The sequence below is a fragment of the Xenopus laevis genome, chromosome 7L (genome assembly GCF_017654675.1).
Source record: "Xenopus laevis strain J_2021 chromosome 7L, Xenopus_laevis_v10.1, whole genome shotgun sequence".
Taxonomy (NCBI): Eukaryota; Metazoa; Chordata; class Amphibia; order Anura; family Pipidae; genus Xenopus; species Xenopus laevis.
Genome location: NC_054383.1, coordinates 72,264,014 through 72,285,808, shown reverse-complemented (window position 1 = coordinate 72,285,808; position 21,795 = coordinate 72,264,014). Strand labels below are relative to the sequence as shown.

The window sequence follows — 21,795 nt, the reverse complement described above, 5'->3', positions numbered from 1 at the left end:
GTCGCAGTTATGGCTATGGCATAGAAACGCTGGTTGTAACTCATACCCAGAAAGAATGTAATAAAAGCAATGTTTGGCCAGATACAGAAACCCATAACAGTGACCAGTAATTGCAACCCTCCGATTAGTTACTGTAAGTGACTACAGCTATATCTAACATTTCAACTTTTATTACATAAGCATTATTATCATTATTCATTATTTTATTACATTGACTGCTAACACCGACTATTTGTATTTTACATGAGCGTGCAAGCCAGATGAGAGCTGCTTGTTGTGATCACTCATTCTCATCATCTGCCTAAATTAAGTCTATAATCATGCTCCGCTCACAAATTCTATACGAATGTGTCATATAAAACAGAACTGTAGAAGGAAAAACAGACCTATGTAGTAGGAAATATTATATAAACTGTTTTCCTCCTATATATTTAGTTTAGCCTTAAGGCAGCCATACACCTCATGACCCCATTAGCTACCCAACTGTACAACCCACAGACAGATCCACACATGGAATGTCTGACTTTTCTGACTATTTTTCCGACTATTTTTCCAACAGCCTGATTGATTGGAACAGCAGGAAGTGAAGAGGAGCTGCAGCTCTTTACTTCCTCCTCTGCCAGTGCAGCATACTGTATACTAGCAGATATGACACAATAACATTTTCAAACAGGCATGATTCCCAAACTGCTCAATATCAATAGTACATGGATATCCGTGAGGATTGATGGACTGCCAATATGCATCAAAAACAGATTATATATATATCAATTATATGTATGGCCAGCTTTATGACCTTCAGTATGCATTGACCACCCCATATGTTCTCTTTTCGCTACACAGGTTAGTTGCTGTATAACTATAGGGCGATAATTAAAAGGATACCTTTGATAGGCATATTAAAGGGGTTGTTCACCTTTGAGTTAACTTTTAGTATGATATAGAGAATGATATTCTCAGAAAATTTGCAATAGGTTTTCATTTTTTATTATTTGTGTTTTTTTTGTTATTTACATTTTTATGTAGCAGTTATCCAGTTTGTACATTCAAATGAACCTAGCAACCATGCATTGATTTGAATTGGAAACTGAAATATGAAGAGGATGTGGTTTGAATAGAAATATGAGTAATAAAAGGTAGCAATAATATAATACATGTGTAGCCTTACATAACATTTGTTATTTAGATGTTGTCAGTGACCATCATTTTAAAACTGGAAATAGTCAGAAGAAGAAGGCAAATAATTAAAAAAAGTTGGCCATCCTATAATATACTAGTTAACTGAAAGATTAATGAAAGATTTAATAGTATTTACAAGCGCCTACAGAAACAAAAACGCATATAGATTTCAACTTGTAGTACAAGCATTCTGTTTATATATTATTAGTCTAGACTAAATTCTCTGTAATTGGTGGAATATAATTAATAAAACATAGGGGTATATTTATCAAAGCATGAGGTTAAAAATTGCCACAGTCCACTAGTGAAATTCCACCACTCTCCATTCATTTCTATGGGAGTTTGAAATCCCATAGAAATGAATGACAGTGGCGGCATTTCACTTTAGAGCACTGTGGCAATCTTTAACTTCACTTTTTGATAAATATACCCCTAATAGAGAGTGAAATCATTTTCAAGACTGTATTATGAGCTACACTGAAATGGTCCAATACTTTTGTTCAACTTGTCCTCTTCTTTTCTAAGGTCATGTTTTTAACATGCCTCATGATAATGTAAAAGTCTGTGAAGAGACATTTGGAAAACTAAAGGAAAATTTTATGATGTCGCCAACGCTTATACAAATTGACAGATCCAACCCCTGGTCTGCATGCAGTGCAGCCATCATCACAGACTTTTTGGACAGTGGGCATGGTAAGTAATAACAAAAAGTTGTTAAACGTATTTTAAGTCATTTATATTTAATTTAAATTAATAGACTGCTAGTAAGAAAATTTTGAATCGGCATGGATTGTAATTATTTGAATGCTGGAATATATAGACTGACTTGTACATTATTCACAATAAATATGAATCTTCACGTGTGAATCAAACCACTGCTGAATCACGTATGCTCTAGCGACATGCTTGTATAATACTGCACTAATATTTAACAATATATGGCGAAATGTATACTGAAACTCTAAAATGACATGTTCCCTGTTGGGACACTCGCTGTTGAGTTCCAGTCTGTCTCAGGAAGCAATTCCAGCATATAAACCATTTATATAGATTGTGGAGTTTTTATGGGTGATCAGAGGCAAATAAACTTAACTTGACTGTGTTAAATGCCAAGCGTTGGCTGGAGTAGTGCAAAGATCTTCACCATTGGACTCTGGAGCAGTGCTTCTTCACCATCTGACAGTCTGATGGAAAGTCTGGTTTTGGAAGAGGGCAGATATACATCAGATGTCTGTGCATTATGCTCTTGGTAACGTTTGGTGGAGATGAAGAAATCGTGGTCTGTATTATAAATTAAGATAGAAATTAAATCACATGTTTTTTTGTCCCCCTTCAAACCCACATTAGACCTCTCATCTCAAACTTCTCAGAAATGTACTTCCCTAACTGATTTGTATGTGGTACCTAATCTTACTTATGTCAACCTGATGAAGGCTTATATAGTAAGTGTGGCTGAAATTTGGCAAACTTTTTTCTATATGTGACTTTTTTTTAGCACATTTGGGCAAATACCCCATTGTAATGAGTGTGTGCTGCATTACTCCATATATATATATATATATATATATATATATATATATATATATATATATATATATATATATATATATATATATATATATATATATATATATACACATACATATGGAGTAAACATCACCATTAATAGATGAAGGACCTTTTGTTAAAAAACACCTGAGAAAGGATAATCCACAGAGTTTACCGTCTAAGTGGGTGGGTAATTTAAGGTTAGAGAGAAAAGGCTAACATGTTTGGGGCAACCAAATCAGATTCTGTGCTAGTGCTGCAAGGCATAGGAGGAGTGTTTAGTTTAGATGATCATTTTTTTAACTTATTTTATTGGCCCATAACACATCATCAATGAAAAGTCAAACAAAACAGGAATTCGCTTTCTGAAAATTATAATTAATTTTGTAGCATTACTGTGTTCTCTTGCTCATCACTACAGCCTGGAGACACAAAATAAACTGTCCATTTCAGTTAAAATTAGCTGGATGAAAACAGGATATTATCTGCTGCCCTTTTAGAAGAACATCTGATCAAATAATGCAGCACTTGGTGACTTTGCAATGCAGAGGAAATGTTTTTGGGAGTTTAGTTTTAGTTTTACTTTCAAAGTATAACTGTTCTATATAACAATGTGAGTTTAGGGTTATTTATCAAATAAAATGTCGAAGTTGTGACGTTTTTTTTTATATATCTCGATTAAACTCACAACTTGAATATTCTCTAATATTTAAAAAAACTCGAATCAGTGTAATTCAGCAAAAAAATAACATTGAATCTCTCGAATTGATCGAGTTTTCAAGCTATTTCCAGCTTCGGGGTATAATAAATCTAAGAAAAAATTAGATTTAAGTTTTTAGTGAAAACTACCCTCAAAAACTTGATTTTTTTAGGAAAAATAACAACTCAGCCTTTAATAAATAACCCCCTTCATTTTCCCTAAAATGCTTAGCTGAAGATGCAGGCTGAACATGCAGCTCCTAGGTGACAGTCAGGGTGCCTCCAGGATGCAGGAGGGGTTATTCTACTAACAGATGGCTCTATTCTTTAATGGTTTCTACAGCTGCAAAGTTTAGTCCAAATGCAGGCTTAGGTCTGACGCCTCTTTAAACAGTTTATACTTGGCATCTGGTCACATTTGTAAACGTAACACGAAATCTGGCTTGGGACATTTGGAGTAGTAAAGCTTAACGGAGTAAACTGGATAAAATAAGAAGCCAACATGTATTTACATGTTTTAAAAGCAAAAAGTCAGTGCCATGGTAAAATTAATTTTACATTAGCAGAATGTTATAGTTATAGCTGAGTAAAATTACACATTAATAGGAAGGTTAATATGATACTAAACTACTAGGCAGTGGAGGTGCTGATATATTAGATAGCAAATTCATATTGCTCATTCTTCACATAAGTTCTTTACTAATCCTCATATTACAAAAAGCATGATTTCCAGATATTGGGCCAGATTTAATTCAGTTAGAAATCAAATGGTTTATCACATGAAAAGTTCCCATGAACAAGATTCAATTCAAGGAGAAGAAACTTGTATCCAAATTCAGTTAAATTTTTAGTCATAGACTTCATAGAGTTTTCACATGATAAACCGGGAGACACGTGTTTTCTGAATTGAATCTGAAATTGAATCTCATGACTTTTCACATGATAAACTTTTCTCACTGAACTGAATCTGGCCCATTGCCTTTTCTATGCTCAGGATGGATTCCATATCTTACATTCATATTTGTATAATTTAATATGAAAGAAAAGCTCTATAGTATTATTTCATAGTATTTAGAATAATGCATACATTTGTCATTGTACAGGAGAATGTCTTCTGGATGAACCAGCAAAACCCATTTCCTTGCCAGAAGAATTGCCAGGTGTGAGATACAGCCTTAGTCGACAGTGTGAGCTGGCATTTGGCCTGGGTTCTAAACCATGCCCTTACATGCAGTACTGTACTAAGCTGTGGTGCACTGGAAGGGCACGGGGGCAGCTGGTATGTCAAACCCGTCACTTTCCTTGGGCTGATGGAACAAGCTGTGGGGATGGAAAGTTCTGTCTGAATGGTGCTTGTGTGGAAAGGCACAATGTGAATCGATATAAGGTGAGCTACTGTAAAGTTATGGAAACTTGCAATAGTCTTTTTACAACCTTGTTTCCAAAAACAGTTGGGACACTGTGTAAAATGTAAATAAATACAGAATGAGATTATTTGCATATCATTTAATCCGTATATGTAATTGCAAATAGTACAAAAGCAATATATCACGGGGCAGATTTATCAAGGGTCAAGGTGAATTTTCAAATTTAAAAAATTCGAGTTTCGAGCTATTTTTTGTGTACTTCGACTAGAGAATAGTCCAAATTCGATTCAAATTAAAAAAAGTCAAAAATCCGAAATTTATCATGTACTGTCTTGTTAAAATTTGACTTTGATCATTAGCCTATGGGGGACCTCCTAGAGCCTATTTGGAGTCAATTGGTGGATTTTGAAAAACTAAATTTTGAGAAATACTTCGATCGGAAATGGACATATTCGATTGATAACTGACCTATTTGGTCAAAAAAAACTTCAACTTAATTTAGGTTGGCCTTTTTGAATTCGAATTTCAAAGTTTTTTCAAATTCGAAATTCGACTCTTGATAAATATGCCCCCAATTGTTAAAAACTATTTGTTCAGTTTGAATATCAAAGTGTAGAGATTTCTTTGGATTCTCTGAAGCTTTTGATATTATGTACCATACATGCTGAAATCCCAAAATAGTTGACAATAACGTTGAGGAGCAATATTCTTAAATTGTTGCACAGTGTTTCATAGAGTGGTGTACCCAGGGGTGCTCCACCAATGAGGCGTGTAACTAAGAGCCGAATTTCCGGTTTTCAACCCAGAAATTCGGCTCTTCTAGTGCAGAGAGCGCAATTGCGCTCTCTTCACTAGCGTCGTGCAGCACCCTGACCCCCTCCTCGTGGCGCTCACTTTTTCTGCGCAGGAGGGGGTCGGGGCGCTGCACGACGCTAGTGCAGAGAGCGCAATTGCGCTCTCTGCACTAGAAGAGCCGAATTTCTGGGTTGAAAACCGGTTACCAGAAGTTACCAGAAGCGGCATTTTTGCAACGGGGCGGCAACGGAAGGCTGCCTCAGGCGGCATAAAGGCGCAGATCGGCGCTGGGTGTACCCCTCCCCATCTTTACCTCACCTTTCTGGAATGCTTTTTTTATAACCTTTGACCTGTTGGTAAGATGTTCTACCATGTGTTTTTTTTTGGAATTACGTTTGTTGCCTCTATCCCAACTTTTAAAAAATTTGTTGCCAAAAATTTGTCATCAAAAGTAAGCATATATTTTTCAGAAAACAATAACATTTCTCTGTTTTAGTGTTTGATATGATATCTTTGTACTGTTTGCAATTTAATATAGGGGGTTAAAGGATTTGCAAATTCTCTTTTTATTTACATTTTACACATTGGAACACTATGGGGCACATTTATCAAGGGTCGAATATCAAGGTTTAATAAACCCTCGAATTCGACCCTCGATTTTAAATCCTTCGAATTCGAAGGATTAAGCGCAAATCCTTCGAATTCGAAGGATTTAGCGCAAATCCTTCGATCGATCGAAGTACGATAAAATCCATCGAAGCAAACGATTCGAACGATTTTAAGCGATCGTTTGAAGGATTTTTCTTCGATCAAAAAAAGGTTAGAAAAGTGCTGGGGAAGGTCCCCATAGGCTAACATTGTACCTCGGTAGGTTTAAACTGCCGAAGTATGTAGTCGAAGTATTTTTTAAAGAGACAGTACTTCAACTATCGAATGGTCGAATAGTCGAACGATTTTTAGTTTGAATCGTTCGAATCGAAGTCGAAGGTCGTAGTAGCCTATTCGATGGTCGAAGTACAAAAAAAATAAAGTTTTTTTCATTCGAATCCTTCACTCGAGCTTAGTAAATGTGCCCCTATGACTACAGGAATTTACATTGTGGATTTAGATATGGTTCATCAAAAGTTCATCAAAAGTTAATCTAGTCCTCAGGTTGGTAAAGTTAATTTTATGTTTGTAGTTCTTGATATCTGAAACAACATCGATCCACACAATATAGTTTTTACAGGGTCAGCTGGAGAATGAGCATACTCCAAAGTGGACTGAAGGCCATTCATGCCTAGCATCTTTCATGCCTAAACCAGGTGCTAAGGAATACAAAAAATGATGCATTCTTTATATTGCTCTTTTTATTTATTTTATTATTCTCATCTTTTACATCATAAGGCACAACAGTATATTACTCAATGAACCATTACTCAATTAAATATGCATTTTGTTTTACCATACTATATTGTGAGAATGTCAATACAAATGCTTTTAATAGGTTAACAATGAATAAAAGTTATGTTGCTATTCATATTAATTTATTTTTCTAAATAAATAGAACTGCTTGCTGAACCACTTGTTGTGGGCTACAATTACCAGCATAATTAACATATTATCAGGGGTCAGCTAGTTCAGCAGCATCAGGGTTGTATTTTTATCAATCACAGCAATTTTCCAGCACACATTTACATTAAAAGTTTTTCTTTAAAAGACCAGTAACGAAAAAAAAAATTTAAAAAAAAATTGTTGCTACTTAACAAAAAAAAACCCACCAAGACACTTTTGACTCTAAATTCGCAAAGTCTTTATTAAGAAATTACTTACCGATTCTCCACTTACGCGCCTTTTCAGAAACTGCGTCAGGGCAACGATCCATCATGCAGTGCTCAATTTCTCCTCCCTGCCTTCTATAGGAGTTAGCCATGGAGGAGAAATCGAGCGCCGCACAATGGATCATCGCCCTGCTGCCGTTTCTGAAGAGGAGCACAAGCGGAGAATCGGTAAGTTAAAAGTGTCTTGGTGGTTTTTTTTTTTTAAGGTGTGCACGCAGAATAGTATGTTCCACATATCTCTTTTTCAAATGTACAAGAATTGCAGCATTCCCATTCTGTGGTAAAATCGCCTTTATTTTACATATGGCATTGTGGCGTTTCAGCCCAGGTGCTCCTTGAAAGTATAAAGTGAAAGTATCACTTTGCTCTCCTAAAGTATTCTATTAAAAATATTTAGTGAATTATTTTGTGAATAATCTACTCCCTGTTGTTAAATATAAGGATATTATAAGACGCTGTTCCATGACCATATAAAGCCATAAGACCAAATGCAGAGTCATTTTATACAGCTCATGAAACTCTAGGTTAACTTCTAATATACTCATATTTTACAATAGGGGTTATTTTATTTATTATAATACAAGCTGCATTGAGCCATGTGACAAATTACATTAAGTACAGATTTCATCACTAAACACTGTTTATAAAGATATAATTTACAGGATATTCATGAATCTTTTGTATTATAGCTGTTTTATTGCTGTTTAATGTGAGTGTAGCTTAAATTACATGTACATTTGTGCTTAATCACAATTCACAAATCACATTTGATATATTGTATTCCATTTCAGATTCAATAAAAAAGCAAACATCAAGGATGTAAACCAAAAGGCAATAGGTAGCAGGTATTACTTGGAAACACACACCTCCACATTTGCAGGTGGTAGTTCTTTAAGCAATCTGTTTTTTTCTCCAGGTGGATGGAGCATGGGGGAAATGGAGCCCGTATGGTCAATGTTCCCGGACTTGTGAGGGGGGAGTACAACTAGCCAAAAGAGAATGCAACAACCCCGAACCCTCTAATGGAGGCTCCTTCTGTGAGGGACTAAGAGTGAAATACAGGTCTTGTTCACTTAATCCTTGCCCTGAAACTGGTGAGTAATCTGAAAATTTTATATGCATGACTAATCTATATTGGTGGTAATGCCTTCATGCAAAATGTAACTACCATGGAGTACATATTATTTAGTGATTTGATGAATGCTTTTATCATGTGTTTTAGTGCTGTCTTTTTAAGCCCAGATATGTTGTTACTCTGCATGCAATTTGTGTGTTTTGTAGCCTTACACAGTATATTTAACCTCTTTCCACATCAATGATCACGTTATAAAAATATGTTCTGTGCATGCTATATAAAGTCCTGATAACATTTAGGTTTCTCATACTATGAGTCTGAAGCTTAAAGTGGGGTAAAAATACCACATGTGCTCTTAAGGCTGGTATTATCATAGTCCTTAGCCGGGTGACAGGGATAATGCATCCTCCTGAAACTCCTATAAATAGGCAGGAAGGAACTCATAAAGGAAAGCCTTAGAAAGCTCCCACAGTGAAAAACTATTTACAGAAACTACTCTCTACATGCCATGATATGCTAGGAGAGAGTCAAATGAAATAAATGTCAGACAGTTTCTATGTAGGAGTGTGCTACATTCATTGAAAAATGTAGTCCTTGGTCTGTAACTATAGAGTCCATCACTTTGAACCTAGATGATCAGATCAGGTAGAACCAGCCAGCTGAATATTACAAGTGACCTTATTTGCCTTAAGCCTGAAAAACTAAAAAAGTATGTAGATGCTAGTTCTAGTAGGTAGCCAGTTTTATCAAGAGCAAGTGGTAAAATAAACACTCAAACTGTAAATAACATCATTGTATGGAAGTGTATCACTGAATAAAAGTGTATTTTTTAATCCTGTCTTACAGGTAAAAGTTTCAGAGAAGAACAATGTGAAGCTTTCAATGGATTCAATCATAGCACAAACCGTTTAACTCATACAGTAGGATGGGTTCCAAAATACTCAGGTGTCTCCCCAAGGGATAAGTGTAAGCTTATATGCAGGGCCAATGGCACTGGATACTTCTATGTGCTGTCTCCAAAGGTGAGTTCATTCATTCATAAGACAATAACTTCATGACTATTTATACGGGTACATTATGGCACTGCTTAATAGACTAAACATTAACAGTAAGATATGTTATAAATTTAAGACAATTAAGAAAAATATATAGATAAATATAGGTATACATGTGCAGACCTATATGGTTCTCCAACTGATTGACCCCATGGGCAATGATAGATACCATAAAAGAGGCCATACACATGTATGACCACCATGGTTTGTTCAGGCTAACTGCCAGAATGATGAGGAAGTCAAAGAAGGCCTGCAACTAATTTTCAATTACTACTGACACAAGTATTTCATAAGGACCAATAATCCACATTCCACAAGGATCGCAGGATTATTGCTCTAAAGTTCTCCCAACAGGCCAAACATTGTCAGATGGTCAGGCAGTATATTAAAAATCAACCAAATTGCTCGACCAAATCTGAACATGTATGGCCAGCTTCAGGCATAAAAGAAATAAAACAAGACGAATAAAGGGGAGCCCAATAAAGCATTAGAGCTTTCATCTACCAGTTGAAAAACAAAGTGAATGATGTATAACCTTTGTAAAACTTTCTGAATATGTTGGTGCTATATTATAATAAGTATATAATACTTAAAAACTCACATCTACAATAACTATATTGTACTGAAAAATGCTTATGTTATCCCTGTTATCTGTAATAATAGCAAAATAAAAATTAGTCATAAAACATGATGCACAAATATCTAAATAACAAAGGAAGATAACATCTTGTTCCAATTATCTGGCCCTTTCCATTTGCTCTTAATTTGATATGAGTTAAGTACATTTATATATTGTAAAATACTTCCTGAGTGACAATTTTCCAACAATTCCCAATAAACCTTTAATTTATGTTGTATGTCAAACAACAAATGCATTTTGGCAAGACAGTCAGCTGAAGAAAAGATCAGTGTACACTATTTAATGAGCTGTTTTTAAGAAATTGCTTGGCAGACTTATAATGCTAGATGAATATCAGTGGAGTAATTACTGGGGATGTGAGGGGGGATGCACGTGAGCTTGGCTCCCCTTGGGGCCTGCTGTAACCCTCGCCCAGTCTCGCTTAGTTATGGCACTGATAGATGTATCATTTCTCAACATATACTGTAACTCTTTGAAACTCATATATCACAGTTATTATTACAACTTTGCATTGTATTAATGAATAGCAAACAATTTTCTTTTAGTGCAGCTGACTAACAAGAACTATTGTTGATTGTTTGAAATGATTTACAATTTGGTGTAAAATGACCTTTAAGGCACCTTACCGGAGCTCTGGGTTCTCTGGTTGTTTCTGGAATTCCTATGCATTCCAACAGGCATCTAACCTGAAGGCATCTGCCTTACTCTCTGTACCACGATATTCGGCTCTCCACCCTCTCTCCACTACTGTGCTTCCTGTCCCAATCCTGGGGTAAGCCTCCAGCTAGTGTGAGATGCTTGTGGGTCTTAATTCATCAGAGAACTGGCCTGACAGTATAACAAGCCATGTATAGAGAGGAAGATCTTTCAACCTCTTGCGTCTTTGACCCAGCAGATTGCTGCCCTCACCCATGCTGTAAGATAGCTTCAGGGAGGGTAGAATCAGGACCAGTTAGTAGCTATCCAGTCACCTGTTGCGACTCCTGGGCCAGCTCCTGCACCTCTACATGCCACCCTTCCTGCTACTGCTTCCTTGCCCCCAAAACCAAGATTCCCTTGCCTGACAAATTTACTGGAGATTTTAGGACTTTTGTGAATGCCTGCAGGCTTCAGTTTTCTCTCCAGCCTCAGATGTATTCATCGAATCAAATAAGAATGGGTAGTCATTATTTCACTGTTGTGGGGACAGCCGCAGTCCTGGCTATTTCATTTAATGGAGTAGCAAGATCCAGCTCTTCAAACAACAGAAACCTTTTTCCAGGCTATGGCAATTCTATATGATGACCCTTGCTGAGCCTCTTCCACTGAGGCGGTTTTAAGAAATCTCCATCAAGGAGCTCACAGACGAATTCATAAAATTTGCTAAAGACACAAATTGAAAACAGGAAGCCCTCAAACACTAGTATCATCTTAGTTTATTTTCCAATTTCCAGAGTCGAGGTCCCAGCTTCCCTGGAGGATCTCATACTCTTGTGCATCCAAATTGACCAAACGCTTCCGAAAAAGGAAAACTGAGAAATCTGGCCAATTGGAGCGCTGGGTTCTCCTGTTGTCCTAATCTAGGTCCTTGCATGCGCCAAATGCAACACAAGGCACCTATGTGTTTCAATGCGCATCCAACCTTAAGCATGGACATAAGAATGATGCATTGCATCATGATGCTGACATCTGATGCTCCAGTGGCCAAGCACTATTTTCAAAACACTTGGTTATCAAATTTTGACTTGTATCCTGGCGTTCCTGCTTTCTTCTGACCTGCCTGTTATTGACCTGTGCCTGAATAACTGCATGAGAACCTACACTGCCTGACCTTGGATCTCTTATGCCTTACCCTCTGCACTGCGATATTCAGCTCTTCGGCTTCTCTCCACTGCTGTGCTTCAGGTCCCAATCCTTGGATAAGCCTCCAGCCAATGTGAGGTGCTTGTGGGTCTTAATTTATCTGAGAACTGGCCTGACATTAGCTTTGGTTTATGAATTTCCCTTCTGGTGTTTTATGCAGCAGATCACATTTTCAAATTATGAAAATAAATGTATTATTAACTGATATATTTTTAATTGTCTTCAACCTTGATTTAAGTTCTAACACTTGCTCTGCCTTTTCATTCTTAAAAATTAGATTCTAGAATAAAAGTTAGTCATTCACATTATTCCCAGCAACACTAGTTTTACCTTTAGGCTTGAATGCTGGATGCTTTCATAATTTTATGTTCTGATGCACATGTTCAAATCATTAATACACTCGAGCGTATACAGTATACCATTGATATGGAATCTGTTCTCATAAAAGTTCCAAAATATATTGAATATGAATTTTCCAATGAAATGGCTCATCTACGTTAGCCATAACAGTAGCATTACTCTAAAAACAAATTATAAATACTAGCTAAATTGCTATAAATGTTTAGTATTGCTGAAGTTGTCAATATTTATTTCCTCATCTCAAGCATTGCAAAAAATGTTTTTTCAATAAAACTACTCCATCAACACAGTTAAATATTTCTATTCCTAGAAACTTGGGTAACTGGGCTGTTTTTATGTGTAGCAATATAATTTTATGACAATTATTATGTATATATATATATATATATATACAGACAGATTTATTATTTTCAAATGTACCATGAATATGCACCTCTATGCCAACAAAACATAAATTGACTTCTCTTACCACACAGGTAGTTGATGGGACACCGTGTTCTCCTGATACCACATCTGTCTGTGTACAGGGAAAATGTATTAAAGCTGGCTGTGACGGACAACTTGGCTCAAAGAAAAAATATGACAAATGTAGAGTTTGTGGAGGTGATAATAAAAGCTGCAAAAAGATATCTGGTCTCTTTACCAAACCTATGTAAGTGTACTACAACCCTAAGAATGCTACACTGAACAATATGTCTCCAAACTGACAATATACATTATTTTTAAGAAATATACTTTATCAAAAATGAAACCTATGTTAAATGCAATTCACATTTGATTTCAAACCTATTGTATCTATGATCCCTATTGCATTAACACTGATGGAGATTTCAAATGGTAAACAGAGTGACCTTGTCTGTTATTGTTATTTTATTTAATTGTGCCTCATACAGGGGAGACCAAATTTTAGTCAATATTCTAGAGATGCCACATAGGACACCACAGTATAAAAAATGGGACAGTAACTCCCAGCACCTTAACTAATGTGCTAAAGAGACAGCGGTATATTTTGTGTACAGGCTATAGATAAATTTAGGGTATTGTGTTCGTTTTTGGAATGCCTGCCCTAACTGAAGCCGATAATAGGGCTCAATTATGAATATACTGTAAGTGCATGTTGCAAAATACAATTTAGGATGAAATTACTATGTTTTTACCCACAATGCAGTATCTTTTCTCATGATTCCAGCATAATTGTGGCAAGAGTTCTGTCTAACATAATTGTACCCAATATGTCAAAATGCATTGGTTGGGATTTTGTCCTTTCAAACAGTTGACGTCAAAATGACATATGTGCATAATTTTTAGGCACATGTAACTGTGTCTTTTGATGCAGTCTGCAGTGAGAACCCTGGAATTACTACCAGCTTGAAGGTATTGTAAGCGCCAGGATTGCCCTGTGTCAACTGGCACATTTGCTCACGATTCATAACAGTAGGTGGGAGGGAAACATCGGCATCAAGTTCAGCCACGCTGCAAGTAGCATTCTTGTATGCAAGCACCTTTAATGAGTGGCATCAGCATGTAATGACCCATGTGTTGCATGAATGCAACTGTGGTTGTGGTTTTAAATTAAGTCGAATGCCTTTAACTGCTATCCAAGCCCTAAAAACATTTACAAACACAAGTACTCTAGGATGTAGCCACATGTCAGGGGAACCAATGTGATAATAAATAAATAATGTGTGACAAACATTTTAGCGCAATGGTCCAACATAGCCACCACAGCCGAACATAGCCCTGTTTCATGTCTCCTTGTGATGTGATTCTTAATTTTTAATAGTTTAATACCTTAAGTGTGGGAGTTTTCTTAGCATAGATATTTTGGTCAACTAGATTTTTGTTCTAGGGAAAAATATGCTTGTTTAATGTATATGCCTGAATATGTTGTAACAATGAACTAATACTTATTATTATTTTTAGACATGGCTATAACTTTGTGGTGACAATTCCAGCTGGAGCCAGTAATTTGGATGTACGGCAGCGTGGTTACAAGGGCCTGATAAATGACGACAACTACCTAGCAGTAAAGAATGCACACAGCCGTTATCTGTTGAATGGGAATTATATAATTTCTGCAGGAGAACGGGACATCACAGTTCGAGGGAGTGTTCTAAAGTACAGTGGTACAGGGACTGCTGTGGAAACAATCCAGGCGATCAATGTAATTCAAGAACCCCTGACAATAGAGGTACTATGTGTTGGAAAAATGACCCCTCCACGTTTGAGGTATTCATTTTATATACCCAGAGAAAAGAAAGATGGAAAAGTTGGACAGGTAATAAGTAATAGCCTAGCAGGTCTACCCCCTCCTTTGCCTAGGCTCAAGCCTCAATCCAACTGGATAGCAGGTAACTGGGGAGACTGCTCAGTGACTTGTGGTATTGGACACCAGATTCGGACTATTGAGTGTCGCGATCCATGGGAACAGCTGGCATCAGACTGTCAGGCAGCTCATCGGCCCTCCGAAAGAAGGACCTGTGGTGATCCTTGCCCAGTGTGGGATGCTGGAGAATGGTCATCTTGCTCAAAGAACTGTGGCCGTGGTTTTAAAAGAAGACAGCTGAGATGTAGTGCAGATGGGGGTGTAACACTGCCAAGAGAGCACTGCCATTTGAAAAGAAAGCCACAGGAGCTGGACTTCTGCTATATTCGCCCTTGCTGACTCATGTTAGGAGAATGAAAATACATTTTTCGGACAGTTGGAATCTGGAACCAGTTTCTGCTGCTCTGAATATATAAAGATGTGTCAAATATAAGGGTTCAAAAACTAAGGAGCCAGTGTACTTATGGAAACAAAATATACTTTGCATCGACTAAGATACTGGTGTTAACACAAGAGACTCTTGACAAAAGCCCTGGATTATGCTTTGCACTTTTCATTTGTTTGTCTGTTACATGTTTTTTTCTGATCTTATGTACTTGACAATCTCGAATTGTATATATTATTTACTGGTAAATATTTTGTGGACCTTTCCCACAGAGTTAGCAATGTAGCCAGAAGGTGCTTGACATTAGCTTTTACATTAGTGAAGAATTTAAATTGTAGAAGAAACTGTTTTCTTTGCCTTTGTTTATAATCTGGCCACAATCCAATCCTTTTGTAATATACTGTATTTAATAAGTAGCAAAAGGTCAATGATTTTTTACCAGTGTTCCTCATGAATTTATATTCAGGGATTTTCTGGCTATATTTTTAAACTGATATGGATCACTTTTAAGGTCCCATAATTGTATGGCTATTAGCACATGGCCATATGCAATATTGGCTATCAATAGTACACTATACAGGTAGGTAAATTTGGCATATGTGAAAGATAAAATTAATTTTCTTTGATAGAGGTTAAACAAACCTCCTAGTTAATCTACCTCTATGTATCTCCTAGAAAGGATGATGGAGAGGAGGGAGGGGCTTTAATAATTCATATTTCGCATAAGGTCAGGCCTTAATGTTTAAACGGATTGTCACCTTTAAAATAACTCTTAGTATGGGGAAGATTCATGTAATTTGAGCAACTTTGCAGCTGGTCTTCATTTTGTATGATTTTGAACTATGTTCAATATCAACTTAGTTGAATATTCAACTTAGAATTTTAGATGTACTGTAATGTGATTGTTGTAGCTCAGTGACTCAAAAGGAACAAAACTAGATTGCCTTAGACTAGCCATTTAACGGTTCAACCTCTTGTTTTGTGAAGTCAATAAAGAGTCCATGGTGATCCATGGTGCATCAAGGTATATTCATTTGGAGAGGATCATATCAATTGCATGATATGATCCTCACCCCAATGGGATTTTCCACCCTAAAACAGACACAGTTGTGAAGGCCTTCATTTTGGCTGAATCTATGATCCAATAAGGTGCTGATTTACCAGCCAGTATTGGTGTAACTGTATCAGTTACTTTAATGAAAGTATCCTGGTACTAATGATAAAAAATTGTCATATTCATACATATTTGCATAGAGGCAATTAAATAGTAATTGTCACGGTCGGACTGGGGGGCCAGAGGCCCGGGGCCCACCAGGGCTACTGACCCAGGGCCCCCCTCCGGGCCACTGCCGCACCGGCGTGTGTGTCGCATCTCTGCGCCAGCGGGTGCGCTACTTGTCTGCGCATGAGCGCAGCACCATGTTTATACGCATGCGACCGGCGCCTTGGTTGTGTGCACAAATTTTTTTTTGCCGCGACCTCCAATAAAGGGGGTCGCGCCATTAACAGGCAGATATGGGTACGGACCTGGGCCAGCCCAGTCCGACACTGGTAATTGTGCTTTACAATAATTTTGCACATCTCTAATGATAAACAATACATTGTACTGTAAGGATTAAAGAAAATTCAACTGAGTTAAATAGTAAATCTTTCTTGATTCATTGTTTTGGGGCTGGGGCAAAATGCATGAGCCTTTTTTACTGCCACACAAATGATTTTTTTTTTGTAAGTGTGGTTTTATTTCGCTTTGTTTTCCAACATTCAAGAGATTTCTCTTCTTATTGCATGACTAGATTTCAGAGCTCAGTTGCCATATTTAAAAAACATAATTATTGTGTAATACATTTTGGCCAGTAAACACTGTTCGACTCCTTAAATTATATCAACCAAAGTGTTTCATGTTACCAGCGATCTGGAAAACGACCAAAGTCAGAAAGCAATTGTTGCTATAAATGAGAGATTGTGTGTTCATTTATATGTATATACAGTATAATTGTGTATATTTCTTTTTTTCACTCTTTTTTAAAATGCAAAAGAAAAGCCAAAAGAAAGGTTATGTCTGTATATACATATGTATTCTATGTATACTCTGTAGAAAAATTAAAAAAAATAAACTTGTGCAAATTCAAATTCTCCTTTGGAACTATACCTACTGACCGTCTTTTGCCCTGTGTTTTTTTTAAGAGTTACATTTAACATTACTGGATTCTAATCCTCAGCACAGGTGCTAAAGGCATTCTAACAATAGAACAGGCAGGCCTGGATTTGTGGGCAGGCCACAAAGGGTGGCAAAGTTCGGGGGGCAGCTGCATCTGAAATGGGGATGGGCAGTTGTTCCAATCTCCCACCCGCTCAGCCCCCAGTGGCAATGATTGGGGGAAACAGAACTAGGGGAGTTTAAACATTTATATGTTCATATAATACAAAGTTTAAACATTTATATGTTCATATAATACAACTAGGGATGGGCACATTTTTTTAGCTTGTTTCGCCGCGGAATTGACACCCATAGACTTGAATGATGTTGTGCGTCAAAAAAAAAAACGCGCGTCAAAAAAAATTTCGCCAAACGACAAATTTTTTTTAATGCCCATGGACTTTTATGGACATCGGCGACATTTCGCCAGCGGCAAATTTTTGGCGGAACGAAACGGGTTGAATTCGCCCATCCCTAAATACAACTATTCCTTGTGATACAATACCAACTTTTGTTTTCCACTTAATTTAGTCGTTAAAATTTTTACTCTTCCATTGATGATTTGTGACGACCCCTAAGCACAGCTTCTCAATAGCTGCTCAAAGCCCACTGAGCATGTGGGTGTCACTGACTCTCCTAATATAATACAACATGGGAAACTCACGGTTTTGTTTTCCTTTAAAGTGACCAAACATGAAGCATCCCCTTACTAACGCATGTCATAAACAGAAACCATCCTGGATCCTCTCTTTTTCTACCCTCCCCATGGCACACCTTACCCTGGGGATTCACACAGATGGATAGGCTCATCCAGAGCTGGAGCAGGCATCCACAGTGATGAATCCATTCCATGAAACACATACAGCTTGTTTGATCCTCAATTCATAGCTCCCAGCACTGTCTATAGCGCGAGCACAAATTGACATCATTGCTGAACTGCATCTCTCACCCATCTCCAAAAGGTGAATTCAGAAATCCGGCATCCAAACTCCAAACCATCTCAGTTGAGTTATCCAGGCACTGGAGGATCCTGCCCAGCCTTTGGCAGGCCTATCGTACTCCATTAAAGGCCTACATTTTGCTGGTGTTGTCACTCTATCCCAAGTGAAACAAATATCTGCAGTAGTCACTGTAACCTGAACTGTAATGGCTGACAGAGAACATGGCATCATCTTTTATAGGGTTGCACAGCACCACCTTGCGGTTCCTTTTGGGATCAGCCATGTGCACCAATCCAAAGGCTCTGCCCCTGGAAAATTCAGGCAGAAAACCATATCTCAAGCCATGAGGCTCAGGGGAGGGGCCCTTAACCCTAAACCATGGATTAACTCTACGGGTCCCAACATTCCCCCCCCCCCCGTTAAACCATTTCGTCCCGACAATGGTTATAAACACATTTCAAAACCAAAGACATCACACTTCTGGTAGTCTCTCCAGAGAACTAGCCGGTACAATGGTTACTGAAATAAAAACATGCAAATCAACATTTACTTTTCCCAGTATGCATCTCAGCAGTGCCTCCATGTAACACCCTCTTGGCGACCCCCCTGGTGCCAAGGTTGTACCAGCTTACCAACTCGGGTCCTGAGTTCCCTTTGCAAGTTGAAAGGTACTGGGAAAACTCTTCTCTGGCAGTGCCTCCACCTAATGGGGTCCTGGAATACTCCTGAGGATATTCCCATTAGGAAACAAATCACCCACACACTTTATTATATAACAATATAACTTTATATAAAACAAGTGTACTATTAAAGGGGAAGTAAAACACATTCACATCATATAAAATGACCCACTCCCATGGGAACTTGTGCAAGTCCAATCCTGACACCTCCTTGCCAGGCAAAGTCCCGCACTACTCCTTTTGGCAGCCCAAGAGTTCCATCCCTTGTCCCCAAAAGAGTACACTTGGTCCCAGGTAGTGCTACAGCCCAAAATACCTTTCCCTCCGGTTAGGTACTGGCTCCCTCATGGCAGGCATCAACAACAGCCTGTGTCATAAACAGAAACCATCCTGGATCCTCTCTTTTTCTACCCTCCCCATGGCACACCTTACCCTGGGGATTCACACAGATGGGTAGGCTCATCCAGAGCTGGAGCAGGCATCCACAGCGATGAATCCATTCCATGAAACACATGCAGCTTGTTTGATCCTCCATTCATAGCTCCCAGCACTGTCTATAGCGCGAGCACAAATTGACATCATTGCTGAACTGCATCTCTCACCCATCTCCAAAAGGTGAATTCAGAAATCCGGCATCCAAACTCCAAACCATCTCAGTTGAGTTATCCAGGCACTGGAGGATCCTGCCCAGCCTTTGGCAGGCCTATTGTACTCAATTAAAGGCCTACATTTTGCCGGTGTTGTCACTCTATCCCAAGTGAAACAAATATCTGCAGCAGTCACTGTAACCTGAACTGTAATGGCTGACAGAGCACATGACATCATCTTTTATAGGGTTGCACAGCACCACCTTGTGGTTCCTTTTGGGATCAGCCATGTGCACCAATCCAAAGGCTCTGCCCCTGGAAAATTCAGGCAGAAATCCCATATCTCAAGCCATGAGGCTCAGGGGAGGGGCCCTTAACCCTTTAAACCTTGGATTAACTCTACGGGTCCCTACACAACCTTAGCTAAACCCAGATGCATAAGGAAATGTCTAAGTATACCTTCACAAATAACATAACTGCAATCCTTATTTACATACACCAGAGCTATATTTCCATAATGTGGTATAATTGTCAGATCCTGTACTTGCAAGTTTTCTCAGCACCTGTGGTCTTCACTAGTGATGTGTGGGCCGACCCGATACCCACGGGGCAGGTGGGTTTGGGCTGACCTTGCTGCGCCATTTGCGGGTTGTGGGCAGGTTCGGGTTAAACTATTCTCTCTGCTCTGCTTTCCCCGTTCACGACCGTAGACTTCCGTCTTCTAGCTTCCTTATTTATAGAAGCAAGCCTGCCTGCCTCACCCCTTTTGAGATCTCATTGGCAGAGCAGATCTATGAATGGAGGGGGGAAGTCGGTTCAGGCAGGTGCGGGTCAGGCAGGTGCACCTTAACTAGATATTTTGATTAAGAAATATGGGCCAAAAAGCATACTTGAAACACAAAACCATGCACCACCTACATTTCTAATCAAGGTTTTTTTTTTTAATTGAAGGTACAGTAATTATATATATATAAGTGTTTCTATGAGTTAAACATATTGAGGTCTTTTTATCAAAGCTCAGATTTTAGTGGTTTTAGAGGTGTTTGAAAATACGGCTAAACTCACAAACTTGAAAACTACGAATGTCATGGAATTTATTAAAAGATCTGAACAAAAAAAGTATAAATAGAAAATATTGTGCTAAAAAATACGAATATCGCAAGGAATCCGAATAATTTTAAAACAGTACAATAGGATCAGGGCAGCTCCCATTGACTTCTATAGGACCATGGCAACTTTTACCTGGCGAAAAAGTGTATTAGTGGTTTTCGTGGTTTTTGCACTTAATAAATCTCGAATTTAGGAAAAATAGAAAAGAGAGATTCGTGAAAAGAATCAAAATTGATTGTTAGAAAATGGGCCCCATTATATTGTTGCCTTCAGGGCCGCCATTAGAAATCACGGGGCCCCGTACAACAAAATTTTTGGGGCCCCCTGGGCCCCGCCCACACTGACGACCAAGCTCCACCCCATATCCCGCCCACTCCACATCGCAGTTAAAAGACCACACAGACATCAGCGCTAAAAAAGTAACCCCCCCCCCACACAAGTTGTAAAAAGCTATTGATGGTCGCCCAGGGCCCCCTTATAAAAAATTGGGGCCCCAAAAAAAAAAAAATTTTAAAAAAAAAACTAAAAAATAAACAAACATTGGTGGCAGGGGCCCCCTTATAAGTTAAAAACAAATTGGGGCCCCAAAAAAAATGTAAAAAAAAAATATTTTTATTTTAAAAAAAAAAAACATTGGCGGCAGGGGCCCCCTTATAAGTTAAAAACAAATTGGGGCCCCAAAAAAAAATTGGAAAAAAAAATTTTTTTTTTGGATAAAAAAAAAACTGGTGGTAGGGGCCCCCTTACAAGTTAAAAACAAATTGGGGCCCCAAAAAAAAATTTGAAAAAAAAAAAAATTTTTGAAAAAAAAAAAACATTGGCGGCAGGGGCCCCCTTATAAGTTAAAAACAAATTGGGGCCCCAAAAAAAAATTTGAAAAAAAAATTATTTTTTTTTGAAAAAAAAACTGGTGGCAGGGGCCCCCTTACAAGTTAAAAAAATTAGGGGCCACCAAAAAGAAAATTAATTTTTAAAAAAAAAAAAAAAAAAACAATGGTGGCAAGGGGCCCCTTACGAGTTAAAAAAAAAATTGGGGCCCCAAAAAAAAAGTTTTAAAAAAAAGATTGGTGGCAGGGGCCTATAGAATATTAAAATAATACATTGGTGGCCAGGGGATTAAAAAAAAAAAAAAACACAAACTGGTGTTCAGTAGGATTGAACTCATGGCTTCAGTACTTCAACTTCGCCT

The 21,795-nt window shown here is 38.0% G+C and overlaps 1 protein-coding gene across 1 annotated transcript in view; it reads left to right on the top strand.

The window, feature by feature from the left end:
• adamts15.L (ADAM metallopeptidase with thrombospondin type 1 motif 15 L homeolog) overlaps window positions 1-17,136 on the top strand; it is a 75,722-nt gene extending 58,586 nt beyond the window's left edge. Inside the window, exons 3-8 of the mRNA XM_018225687.2 lie at window positions 1,705-1,872; window positions 4,530-4,813; window positions 8,325-8,502; window positions 9,330-9,505; window positions 12,857-13,032; window positions 14,304-17,136. Of these exons, the coding sequence (XP_018081176.1) occupies window positions 1,705-1,872; window positions 4,530-4,813; window positions 8,325-8,502; window positions 9,330-9,505; window positions 12,857-13,032; window positions 14,304-15,045 (1,724 nt within the window). The 3' untranslated portion in view covers window positions 15,046-17,136. The remainder of the gene's footprint in view (window positions 1-1,704; window positions 1,873-4,529; window positions 4,814-8,324; window positions 8,503-9,329; window positions 9,506-12,856; window positions 13,033-14,303) is intronic.
• Window positions 17,137-21,795: the final 4,659 nt, after the last annotated feature.